The 13721-nt window shown below is 32.6% G+C and overlaps 2 protein-coding genes across 2 annotated transcripts in view; both read right to left on the bottom strand.

Moving 5' to 3' along the window:
* Positions 1–359, bottom strand: part of LOC124428260 — a 78789-nt gene extending 78430 nt beyond the window's left edge. Inside the window, exon 1 of the mRNA XM_046972152.1 lies at positions 1–359. This exon is cut by the window's left edge and continues 365 nt beyond it. The gene's annotated coding sequence lies outside the window, so the exon portion shown is untranslated.
* A 724-nt stretch (positions 360–1083) lies between these two features.
* Positions 1084–13721, bottom strand: part of LOC124428253 (E3 ubiquitin-protein ligase MYLIP) — a 118272-nt gene continuing 105634 nt past the window's right edge. The window contains exons 3-7 of the mRNA XM_046972144.1: positions 5105–5345; positions 4810–4979; positions 4517–4733; positions 4142–4339; positions 1084–4026 (exon numbers count right to left, since the gene is read on the bottom strand). Of these exons, the coding sequence (XP_046828100.1) occupies positions 3703–4026; positions 4142–4339; positions 4517–4733; positions 4810–4979; positions 5105–5345 (1150 nt within the window). The 3' untranslated portion in view covers positions 1084–3702. The remainder of the gene's footprint in view (positions 4027–4141; positions 4340–4516; positions 4734–4809; positions 4980–5104; positions 5346–13721) is intronic.

The raw sequence follows: 13721 nt of genomic DNA, 5'->3' as shown, positions 1-13721 counted from the left end.
GTCGTGCCACGCAGCTTCGTCATATGACAGTGCCGCCGCGTTAACCAATCAGCGCGCTCTACGCCTGCGCATCGAACTAATACGGGTACGATACTAGCGCCATTAATCTTCTGGCGCCACATTCGAACTCGACCGGCTTCGAACGATCTTTTTTCTTTTCCTTTCCATTCACGGCATCGATTTTTCTTACTTTCTCCTAGTATACTTTGTGATCTTATTAGAACTCTCGCGCGCTTCTTCTCGTTCTAATCCGGTATAGTTAAAGGAAAGATTCTAAGTTTTAACGTCATTGATTCTGAAAATAGGTGTGACATTTCCGTGAATTTTTCCACCATTTTGGCGGCACTTTTGAAGCGCATATATCTTAATAGATAAATTCATTATTTTGTTTTTCGTAATGTCCTTTAATTATTTAACATTATACCATCAATCACATAAATTTCTTTTTTCTTCGATAATTTTATTGCTTTTCTAAGAAAAAAACTCATGATGTATCTCTTGTTAATTGATTTATACAAAATAAACATTTTACATAACGAAAAAGGCAATATTTCAAAAAAAAAAGAAAAAAAAAAAAAAAAAACTTTCTAATTCCATACCCGATTTTATAAATGCTCAATTTTAGGTTGAGGGTAAGTTTTATAGGCACAAACACGAAGAAAAGAAATATCGGTGTTTTACAATATTTAATCAACATATTATAATATATATATTGGTACGCTAAAAATTACCTTTTATAAGTTGCATCATCTTCGTTTGAATATGTCACCGTGTTAAGCGGATTCCTGTTATAATACTAAAAAATAATTGGAAATATTTTAGAAATACTCTTTGCAAATTAGAACTTTTAGAAATACATTTTCTTCTATAATCTGATTAATGTAATATACATATATATTAGTAACTAACACATTTGGAATTATTCCTTTTTATATTTTTTTTATACAGAGATTAAATCACAAGAAATATTTTTATTTATAATATGATATTGTTGTTTTTCTTTTATCTTTATCAATCTTATGATCACTGAATAGACATCGCAGTAATAGGTACAAAGCTATATTTCATATTAAGTAACACACATTATTATTCACAAAGAAACTTTTATATATTCATTCTTTTTATGGGGTAAAGGATATTGAAAAATGATTACAGGATTACATGTACATCGGTTAATCGTTAAGATAGCAAAGTTACAAAATCTTCTGGGAATATTTGTAATTTTCTTTATCGTAACGCGAAGATCTGATATAGTACTATTCCATGTTTCCTATATGTTCTAAACTCAACATCCTCATAAACATTTATATCTGACTTATGTCTAAAAGAATGTGCATCACTCGACGAACCATGTTACATTTTATTTTCACAGAAATAGTGTAGCCTTATTGTTATATTGATGTATGTTGAACGTTATAAGAACATTATAGAAATTTTGATAGTAACACGAGTTTCTAAATTATCAAAAAAGAAAAAAAAAAAAAAAAGAAGACTGTGCAAAATCTCAAGCAAAAACGCTTAAGACTTTGTTAATATAGCAGTTCTGAGGTTCGTCTATTTATTATTACATTTCATTATAAATATTTATAAACTAAGTCTGTTTGCATTGATGAATGACTATAAACGATTGACACATTTTTCACTCTTTCTTTCTCTCTCTCTCTCTCTCTCTCTCTCTTTCTCTCGGTCATTCTTTCGACCATCACCCACGCATAAGATTTATAGAATGTACTATGAGATAGTAGAATTAATTTAACAATAATTTCCAGTAATGGTAACAACAGGACCGCTACTGATCGAAGATAAAAGAGGAAGACGGCGTCTTTTAGAAAACTACAATTATCATTTTTTATTAATATTATTAGATTATCATCATTTGTTATTACTATTATTATTATTATTATTATTATTATTATTATTATTATTATTATTATTATTATTATTATTATTATTATTATTATTATTATTATTATTATTATTATTATTATTATTATTATCATTATCATTATCATTATCATTATTCTTATTCTTCTTATGATTATTATTGGTTGGATTTCCGAGACGCCATAACTATGCCTTTTGATTGAGAAATATCCTTCTTTTATGCTCTCTCAGAGATTAAATGTCGCTGACTTGTTACTTCGTAAATTATCTTTTGGATGCAAAGCACTGCAATTAACTTGTCTCATTTTTATTACGACTTATTTAAAAGATGGTATGTACACAGAGTTTGCTGAATCAGATTTGACTTTTAGCGAACTTGTGACATTTACTCGCTTGACCCTCAATAGGTGTTATCATATTTTTTATGTACATATAAACAGATATATTACTGTAATATGAATTTCTCTTCGTACAGGATGTTCCAAGAACGAATAAATTATGAAATTTGTAGAGCGATAAGTCATAAGCAAATATATTATCTCTCGTATGCGCATAGGCGTTCAAACATTTGAAGAGATAAAGATTAAATTTCAGTAATTTGCCGCTTGATACAAAGTAAAATGTATTTTTAATTTATCTTTAAGAAAATATATTTATTTATTTATTTATTTATTTATTTATTTTTTTTTTTTTTATTTTTTTTTATTTTTTTATTGATATTTCATTTTGCCAAATCGGAAGTTCCCTAAACTCATAAGTCAATTACAATTGAAATCTTATCCTAATGAAACATCCTCTCTACGATTGATTCCATAGATTACTTTAACAGTCTATATTATATATATATATATATATATATATATATATATATATATATATATATGTATGCTTTATTTTTATTTTTAAGAATATGAAAGTTCAATGAAAATAATAAAACTTCAGGCTCTCTTACCCTTGTACTACGTTCGAATCAGTGTCATTTAATAATAAAATAATAAAAAGAAAAAAAAAAAGAGAGAGAAAGGAAACTCAAAATGTATATAATTTTAATACATACGACCTGGCAGAACAAAATTTTCAAGATGATCATAAAATAAAAAGAGTAATTAGTTTGATAAATAGAAATTAAAATTAATTTTTTGTTACACTGATAATTCATTAAAAATATTGGCAGCATGGGTTTTCCAATAGATCAATGCTGCTAATAGCACTTTTCGATCACTCAACAAATGGGTTACATTATCACGAATGCACATAAATACATTTTATATCAATGGTAGTTATCTTGGAATAATAAAGAAATAAAAGATATTATTAGCGATATTGATTTGAATCACAGTACTCTCAAACGTTTAATCAAATATACTCTTATAAAGTAATCCAGTCTGTTCGCTGTGATATCGATATTAACAATATATCATTTCTTAGAAAGAAAGAGAGAAACAAAATACGTTTTATAATCGTCTTTGTTCCTTATTTTATACTTTCTTAAAACTTATATAAAATCAAAAAAATAACTCTTAACTTAATTCTCAATAAGGAGAAGAATTATGTATATCCTAACCGTATAAGCCTACCAATTCCATTTTCCGCTAAATTTTCAAAATGCGAGATAAGAAAAAAATGTCGTAGACAGACTGGACGTAGAATTTTTCGTTTTTTTTCTTTTCTTTTTTCTTTTTTTTTTTTTTTTTTTTTTTTAAACCAACGAAAGACAACGATCGATCATGAACATCCAACAAGATCTTCCTATCGGTTTATCGTTGAAAGATGACCTCCTTCCCCTATTCGCTTGAATTTCACTTTGGTAGATCTCCCTCAGACGTGATTCCCGTTCATCTCGTTTTCTACGATCCTCCCTTTGATCTCGTCCGAGGAGGATTTAACGGAGAACATGGGCTCGATCGTCTCTGATAGTAACTTCGGACTGTGTCTATCGATATGCGTTAACTCTATCGGGAGATAGATCGTTCGACAGTGATCGATATCCGCTCTGCAAAGCGGACAACGTTCGCATCGTCGAGCACAATCCAAACAGGCTACCGCGTGTCCGCATGGGAAAAGCGCGGTGTCCAAGCTACGATCCATGCAAATCCGACAGAGCATGGCATCCAACAACCTTGCCAGGCACTCCCGAGATTCCTGAAATAATGTTTTTCAGTTGTTTGCATATGAGACAACATAAACGATTAAATATACGATTAAACGAAGTGATATCAGTGAAAGGACTCGATTGAATAATAGAATAAAAGTTTACCTTGCATTTTGGGTTCTCACAATCGGCACAATCGTGCCTTTCCAAAATCTCTTTTTCCTCCGGTGGTGTTATACTCGCGGACTCGCAATAGAGAGCACGTCGAGCATTATCGTAAACCTCCCTGCAAGTTCTTCGTATGTCGAAAACGTACTTCTTGCCAAGCGTCGAGTCCTCGTTGAAAATAGAGATTATCGTTCCCTGGAGAGAAAGAGAAAGAGAACTCAAAGTAGAAAGAAAGAAAGATCGTTTTGCAGACAAGTTTCTTCCTGAAGTATTTCACTTCTTCACTGAAATCGTTCCATAGTTAAAGCTATTCTCTTATTCTACTTTTCTATCCACCATTTTCAGAATACTAAATTCATATATAGTAAATACCTTCAAGTCGCGAATGAATTGAGCAGTGACCGCGCTTCTTACTGTCTCACAGCTATAAAACGCGTGTTTCTCGGTGATCGCCCTGTAAAGACCGCTGGCCGATTGGCTTGAGTCTAATTTGAAATCCAACGAGGTCTCTTCGCCGTCGAGCGAAAGATAAACCAAATGGAACATCCGACGTTGAGAAGTGGCACTTTGAATTGCCGTATATGGTATGCTAAAAATGTCAAGATATAAATCTTACTTTTTATTTTCTCTATTTATTCCTATAAATTATATCGTGAAGAATATACTTTTGGGTTTCCTCATCCTGACCACGATATACTGTAATACCGTGAGGTCCAACACCGATCGTTGAAATTCCATTATATCCAAATTTGCTATGAAACATTTCTTGACCGAAAGTATCCAAATTCGATATCTCCTTTAGAAGCCAATATTCCGCTGTTGAAGTTTTCATACCCTGAGGAAAAATAGTAAATAAAACAATGAAACAAGTCAATTCTGATCTTTCTTATCTTATTTCTATAAAATGGATCATAAAATACATTATATATTATGGAGACTAAATTAGTCTAATTGGCTTACCTTGATCTCTTTATGCTGTTGTATTATCCGATGCAGGAGATCTTGAGGCTTAGGCTCGCAGGGCTCGGTTGGTTGTATCTGACAGCATTGCGAATAAAGGGCGTGCGGTGGTGACAAGGCATCGTAATCGCCACCGTCTGCCTGTGCTATTAAAGCCATCAAACGAGCTATCGATACCCAATCAGGAACCTTCAATCTCCCTTCAACCAGTTCGAGACGGGAGTGTAAGTAAAATTGATGTCTGAAAAAGATTCCAAAGAAAATCGATCGGATTAGATTTATTTGTGCCTCTTTACGTGTCCACGCGCGTATATTATCGAGAGCAACGATTAATCCTAATTAAGGGAGAAGCCATGCTTTCGTACGGAGTCTGACTGAGCGAGATTGATCACCTCTGTTTTCAACCTGCATCGTTTCGACTTATTCCCGGGAAAATTGGACGATGTGTTCGTACGTGATTAATGACCACCATTGCGAATCGTGATTCCTTTTTTTCCACAGCTGTCAACCTTCTTATTTGCATCGTATCCTCGCCCTTACATTCGCTTTGAAATGAAATGATTAAAAAGAGAAAACGAATGTCTTGGCCGATTCGTAAGAAATTCAAATGAACAAGATAAATAAAAAGTATATAATGATAGATGTGAAATCGAATTTATATTGAGAGATTCTTATTAATCATCATTTACATCTCTATTAAGAAAAAAAGAACAAGAAAAATGAAAAAAAGAAAAAGAGAAAAAAAGAAAAATAGATATTAAGTAACAAAAAATAATCAAATATTTACGAAGGTTTATTGTTACTGTCTAGGAAGGTAGAAAAAGAAAAAAAAAAAAAAGAAAAAAAGAAAAAGATTTATTAATAATAATACAAAAATATTGCGAAAAAGAATATAGATATTCGTGAGATAGGATTTATCATATGCATATATCGATATATACGTAGCATGATATGTTTGATGAAAGTAAAAGAAAAAAAGAGAAAAAGGAAAGAAAGAAGAAGAAAAAGAAAAGAGAAAGAGAGAGAGAGAGAGAGAGAGAGAGAGAGAGAGAGGGAGGGAGGGAGATGAATCGGACCGTGATATATTTCTCTGTGCGTTTAATCTGAAAGGCCCGCCGCCAGCGATGACCCGCTAGCACCGAGAAATTAATTGATATCGACGCGAAACTGGGTCGAAGCGGTCTTCGAACAAGATCGACGCGGTCTTAATCCTCCTCTCCTTCGCTTCTTCTAACTCTCTCCCTTGACGTTGGAATTTTGGTGATGGAAAGAGTTTCTTCGCTATTTTTCCTTTCGATTGCAACTCACTTCCGATCGTTTTCTGATCGAAATTCAATTAAATCGTATATCCAGTATACATCGTTCTATATCGTGAATTATCGGGAAAGTTTCAATCTTAGAACTAGAGGGAATAATTTTGAATTTGATCCTAATGGATTTCTCTTATTTTTTTTTTTTTTTTTTTTTTTTTTTTTATCGAATAAAAGATAAAACGATGATGTTACATATTCATTCCGAAACGTTTAACATTCACTTCTAAGAGAATTCGAAATGCCTCTTAGCAAAATTCCAAAACTCCAAACAAGAGAAACGTAATTTCGATGGTGCGGAAGATGGGAATTTACTTCCGTTATGTATCTATGCATATACATGCACATATATATACATATAGGATATATATATATATATATATATATATATATATATATATAGGTATATATGTATGTATGCTTGGATGCATGTACATTTCTGGGAGTCCGAGAAGTATGACACGAATGACGTTGGCGTTCTTGTTGTCGTAACGCGCGTTAGTGAAAAGCGACGCGTTGGACAGCGCGCTGACTAAATCTCGAGAATATATCGCAACAACAACGAGTCGAGTATGCCTGCGCGCGGTAATTTGTGCCACGTGAAAAGCGCTTACAAGTTACACGCTCGAGCCGTCGCTTAAAATAGAAGACCGGTGGTGCGTTAATGGGATATATTTGCGCGGACACTCGTTGAAAGCTCGTACAAAATTGTCAACGGATATGAGTGCAGCAGCAAAGTTCAACTTGTAAAACTAAACGAAAAGACGAAAAAAGAACAAAGAAGAAAAAACAAAAAGAGAAAAAAAGAAAGAAAAAAAATAATAAAAGAGAAAGAAAACAACAACAAAAAAAAAAAAGAAAAGAAGAAAAAGAAAAAAAAATAGAACAGAACAAACAAACAAAATACATAGAAGGACGGAAAGTAAACGAATTGTTCACATTTATCGTCAAAAATACGACCATGTCCCCAGCGAAATGAATTTTCTATGATGGTACGATTTGACTTCGTACCATTCTGAAAATACAATTTAATTAGAATTATCATTGTCGTTTAACGATATTTCAACTTTCGCTATTCATATTCGTCTCTCTTCTTTGCATTCCAAATTGTCGCAATTTGTTTTTCAAATTACAAATGGACGTGCACGAATTAATTTCTCGTACGTAGAGTGCGTCGAATTAAATGGATGAAATAAAAGGTAGAAAAAAGATGGAGGGCAAATTTGCGAAATGAAAAATCTCCGTTGGTTTTTCTTTCCCTTTTCTTTTTCTTTTTCTTTTTTTCCTTTTTCTTTTTCTTGTTTTTTTGTCTTACAACGAAGAAAAAAGTAGTCGAGATTCTGTTCGTCAAGTTCCTCTCATTACACGTGAATTATTCTGAAAGTAACGCAAGGACACTTGACCTTCCGTTTCTCTACGAAAGGAACAGAATTTTTTCCTAATTAACGACATCTTAAAAGCTCCTTTAATTGCTTATACGTGTCCACGTGTATACTGGGAGCTCTATTATTCGAAATCGTGTCATTTTTGTCGAAAGCTTGATTATCCAATTATCACGTAAGGGCAATTTTCGTTTTCCTCCAGATCCTCCATCTATTTCCAAATCTCCCTTTTGATAAATAATTACAGACGGAATCGAAATTAATCGCCTCTAACTTCGATCGCTTTCGAACCTTATCTTTCGTTCCCTTTGATAACATTTCTCTTCATCCTTACGGTGGAACATTATTCTTCTTGTTCTAATTAATTATCTATCCTTCGTTTCCTCGTTAGCAGCTAAACTATCGTATAAAGTTTTCCAAGTTCTCGGACATACGAGAAATTTAGGTCAAGATCTCTCTATTCCTTATTCGCTACGGTACGGATGCATTTCAGACTATCTATTAAGATGGATTTGGTTATTACTAAAGATCGAGATTAATGGCTTCTCAATCTAAGCGAAGGAAGGTAAAGGAGGATGGTATACTCCTTTCCTCAAACTTCTCATCGCTCTTCTTAACTTGGCTAATTTTGCGACATGTTAGATTTCATGGGAAACCGTGTGTAGGTGTGTGTGTGTGTGTGTGTGTGTGTGTGTGTGTGTGTGTGTGTGTGCGCGCGCGCGTTCATTACGTAATCATATAGATATACATGCAAGAAGTATAAATAAGTAATGAAACGCAAAAGGTAGAATTTAACAAAAGGAAAGACAAAAAAAAGGCCAATATATTTTCGTGATTGACATGTTCCTTAATTCTTTAAATAAATTTAAAATACATATTTCTGTTAAGTTCGTAGAAAAAAAAAAAAATCGAAAAACTTTGTAATTTTTAATAATGTTTTATCATAATTTATCAGACCAAAGTGGTAAAGAATGTTGGAAAGACTTTTCGAAGTTATTAGAGTATCTTAATGAAGAGAATGGAAGTTCTGAACAAGTTAAAAATTTTGTTTTAATTTCTTATAAGAATATTCTTTAAAAAAAAAAAAAAAAAATGAAAAAAGAAAAAAAAGAAAAAGAAAAGAATCTATTGAATTGATTTTAACCTTTTAATAGTGTCTGGAGGCTTACCTGAAGAAGTTCGTTAAGATCTTCATTTTTTTTTATAAGAACTTACAGATATTGCTTAAATAGACATAATTTGACAGATAACGAATATCGACGAATTTTTATTCAGTTATTCTTACATGTTGTCAGAAAGTATTTTTTTTCTTTTTCTTCTTTTTTTTTTTTTTTTTTTTTTTTTTTTTTTTTCTTGAAAAGAATAATCTAATAAAATTTCGAACGTTGTATATATTTATATTACTTTTCATGGGTATGCTCGTGTCACGTTGATGTCACGAAAATAACCATTTTCTCTAAAACCGTTCGTATTAACAGTGAGAACGTAGTGGAAAAGAGACGGAAATTGGATCGACGAAGCGTGCAGTATATACGAGCTATTTTCAAAGGGACTTTTCGTACAGTAACTTTTTTTTTTTTTGTTTTTTAAATGAAAAGGGAACACCAGGAAAATCCGGACGGTCCTACGTATTATTTCCGGTGCACTTGATCCGAACTACGTTTAAACTCAACATTCGTTCGTTCGTTCGTTCGTTCGTTCGTTCGTTCGTTCGTTCGTTCGTTCGTTCGTTGTTCGTCATTCGTCGTTCGTTGATTCGACGTGTACCGTTGGTCCTTTGTGTATTCGTCGCCTGTAAAATTTTACCATTCGATCCGAGACGAATGTTTATTCGCGAAAGTCGTTCAACGAGCCAACAGGCGTGACGGTTTTCGATTTTGTCGAGCGTGACCGACCAGCGAAATCAAGCCTGGAAACGACAGCGTTACTCGGGAAATTAAATATTTTGTTAAAAGACTGAAACGTTTTCTCTTACGTAGTTAAGCCAATGAATTTTCTATGTTAGATTTAATTACTACTTACATGTTGAATTTTAAAACCGATTTTCCTGCCAAGCATAAACTTGAATAATATAATGGATTAAGAGGTATAATTATTGCTGCCTTTTGCGAAAGCATATTTTTCAAGGTAAATATTTTAAAATAACAGCCGAAGTATTCTACTTCGTTGTAAAAGTTGCAAACAATTGCAATTTTTCGTGTATAGGTGAGGCAATTTTTGTTTCTTTTTCTTTCTTTTTTCCTTTTCTTTTCTTTTCTTTTTTTTTTTTGTTTTGTTCTTTTCTTTCGGTGAACTACTTTTAACGTGCTGTAAAAAATATTTTCCAGGTACTAAAGCCATTTCGTATTTTTCCTCTCAAATGAAACCAGCTAAGTATTGCACGTACCATTCAGTACTAGTTCTTTTCTTTTAAAGCTGTAAGGATCCGTGTCTTTTTAAAAATAAAGTCCAAAGAAAGACTAATTTTTCGATGCTACAAAAACTTCTATTCTTTTTATTTTTGACAGTATGCTTCTCTTTAAAGATGCTTTCCATTAACCATTAATGGAAGTAATAGGAAATAAAGAAAAAAAAAAAAAAAGAAAAAAAAAAAGATGATGTATAAAACATTTTGAAATGGGTTTCGTCATGGTACTTTTTCTTTAATAAAATTAACCTAACTTAAGAAAATTGAAATATTCATTCTCAAGGGTAGACCAATTGGAAACTAACGTTATTATTCCGGCTTAACTCGTCGTGGTTACGATGTCGGACTTCGAAAGTCGAAATTAAACTCGAGGAACTAGCCAATACCGGGAATTACGAGCCTGATCAGTTTTACCGCAGTAAACCCAAACCTTCTATCCTGCTATGTCGTCTTACTCTTTATTTTTGATCATCACAGAAATTGAATGATTTCAGAATACGATAAAATTTCAACTTTATATTCCATTATCCCAATATTGATATAGCATTTCTTAAAAATGATCGGTTCAAATGTAATAAGTTAAAAGAGGAAGAAGAAAGAAAAAGAAAAGAAAAGAAAAAAGAGAGAAAAAAAGAGAGAAAGAAAAAACAAACAATCGAAAAAGAAAAAGCAAATTTATTTTCAATTAAACCGCATAACGACACTAATGAAAATTTTCAAACCAAAAGTATTCACACAAGAACGAACTCGTAATTAATGGCAAACTTCTTCTTCGAAATGAAATATCGCTCAATTAAAAGTACTGGATCGTTCCTTAAATACATAAAAGGTTCCCTTGAGCTTGCAAATCGATGAAGCTTGGAAATTCTCATTGAACTTTCCTTTTTAGCGTCGATTATACGAGCAACATTATATCGACATGACGACGTGCTTAAGACGGAGCTCAGTGATTAGCTTAGTGAACGTTAAATTACCGAATAAAGATCCTATTCGGTGCGAAACCATTGTAACGTCAGCAGTTTCAAATGTTTCTTGGTATGCGAATGACCGTCTGCCTGTAAATTAATAGGCAATCCTCTAGCTGTTAATTAACGCACATTATTCTCTCTCCCTCTGTTTCTCTCTCTCTCTCTCTCTCTCTCTCTCTCTCTCTCCCTCTCTCTCTCTCTCTCTCGCACACGTACATATACACAAATAAACTACAAATATTCACTTCGGTATTCTTTCTCTACTCGATAAAAATGATTATTATTGATTATATTACACAATGCTCTCATTTTTCATTAAGTCGAGCGATAAAACTGCTGAGAGGGATATTTCTTGCTCGGTTAGAGAAACACTGGCTATACCTCTGACCCAGAAAATAAGTATGTCGCGTCTAAAACTCGTTAAGGAAAAAGGAGAGAGAAAAAGGAGGCGGAGAGGAAGAAGTTTGGATATGAAAATTACAAAATTAATTTCCATAGCGAGATTAAGTTCGATCTCGTAAAAGATAATTGCCCTGGATCCGTTTTAATTTTGCAAGGTGGGTCGAGATAGAACTCGAAAGGACTTTCTAAATTAAAATCATAAAAAAGCGAAAGGACAGAGAGAGAGAGAGAGAGAGAGAGAGAGAGAGAGAGAGAGGGAGGGAGAGAGAGAGAAAGAAAGAACGAAAAAAATTGCGACTCTAGACGAGGACGAGGAAAGTTTTACGAAATGTTTTGACGCGAGTGACCCGCAATGCCACTCGGATTACGACGCGTATCGCGGCCGCGGAAGCCAAACGAAATCCGGAAAGCTGAATTTCCGGGCGCGCCGCGTAAAATGTTTCATCGTGTTACCCTCTTTCATCTTTGTCCAATGTAACCGAGAGCGTAATTTTCATTTTTTTTTTTTTTTCTTTTTTTGCACTGACGACTTTCATGGAGTTCGTCTTCTTTGAAGAAAAGAAAAGAAAAAAAAAAAAAATAAATAAATTAATAAAAGAAGATAAATAAATAAATTTTAAATTAAATAAAATTAAATTAAATAAAAAATAAAAATAAAGAAATTCCGAAATTTTTCGAAATAAATATTAACAGCACGTTTAATATTTTCCGTATCCCAGATGAGGAAAAATCAAATTAAATTTTCTCGTTTTACAAAGAGGCAAAAAATATTTATCAATCTCTTTTTTCTTTGATTTATTTATTTATTTATTTTTTTTTTCCCCATAAACATTTAGAAAAAATTTCTAAGAATACGAAATCGTTCACAAGGTCGTTCTTTATATTCTCGGTCTCCATTTTTGAAAGATCGATAAACTCCATTTCGTGAAAGAATGTCGTTACAGGTGAATGAGTGGAAAATCAGAATCGCACCTATGTGTTCAAATAACCTCTTGATTTTCACGAATAAGAGAATACCTCCTTGTTCTTACGTATATTCGTTTGGTAACTAATTAATTTTGGAAATCAATTACGTTTCTCCTTCCACATCGACGATAATCATATCTTTTCGAAGAAAGAATTTTCTCCCGAGAAAAGACATCTCCCGATGCTTTTATTGGCTTTATATCGCTATATAAGGTTCATTTCGTCGAGTCATTTTCAAAAATCTGTTTTCGAGATTAAAAGATAGAGTGATTTTTGTATATTCAATATATAAATTGTATATATATATATATATATATATGTGTGTGTGTGTGTGTGTGTATGTGATTATGGAAGAAAGGATTAAAAGAAAGAAAATCCGAGTAAAGTCGCATTGGGATTTTAAAATAAGAGAGAGAGTACTTGTCTTCGAAAAAAGAAAGAAGCAAAAAATTCTAATTGACTTGACGGGTATTTAAAGGTACTCTTGAGGTTAATACCTCCTTCACTTTTCCTCTTGATATGGAAACTTTATGAGAGGGTTGAAGAATTAAGACTCAAGGAGAGAAACCATGGCAAAACCACGCCAAAGCCCTGTTACGTTTCGAATTCAAATTTTATTTGAAATCCGATTACCAATAGAGTGAACGAAGTTTACCGTGATAACTCAATTTCATCTACACGCTTAGTTTTTCCAAAGGATATTCTTGTTTTTCACATGAGAAATATAGATATTATTTTAACAAATATAAATACAATAATAATTGATGATATTCGAATTTATCAATTGTGAATTATATTTCGATGATGAATTATCAATTGTGGATTATACTTTTAAATTGGTACATCTCGTTTATGAAATATTAAAATGCTTTTAAATAAAATATCTGATCCTTTTTAAAAGAAATCCTAATATTTCAGGATTATTTTAAACAACTGAAAAATATCTTGAATCGAGGGAAGTTTCCTTGAAAGAAATTTATGAACGTGCTGGAGGATTTTAAGCTTTGCTCGGAGTATAAGTTAAGAGTGAACCGAGAGACTATTCGTTGACTCACGGATCCCTTTCGAATTCCTTTTCTTCTTCGGTATCGTTGGTGTCTGCGTTCTTGTAAGGAGGACGATGAATCTGCCGTCTATGAGTCTGGCTCGGTTCAAAGTTCAAAAGCGTTACCGTCACGAAGC

Source organism: Vespa crabro, chromosome 11, assembly GCF_910589235.1.
Source record: "Vespa crabro chromosome 11, iyVesCrab1.2, whole genome shotgun sequence".
Classification (NCBI taxonomy): domain Eukaryota; kingdom Metazoa; phylum Arthropoda; class Insecta; order Hymenoptera; family Vespidae; genus Vespa; species Vespa crabro.
Note: the sequence above shows the minus strand (reverse complement) of the source record. Positions and strands in the feature narration are given on the sequence as shown.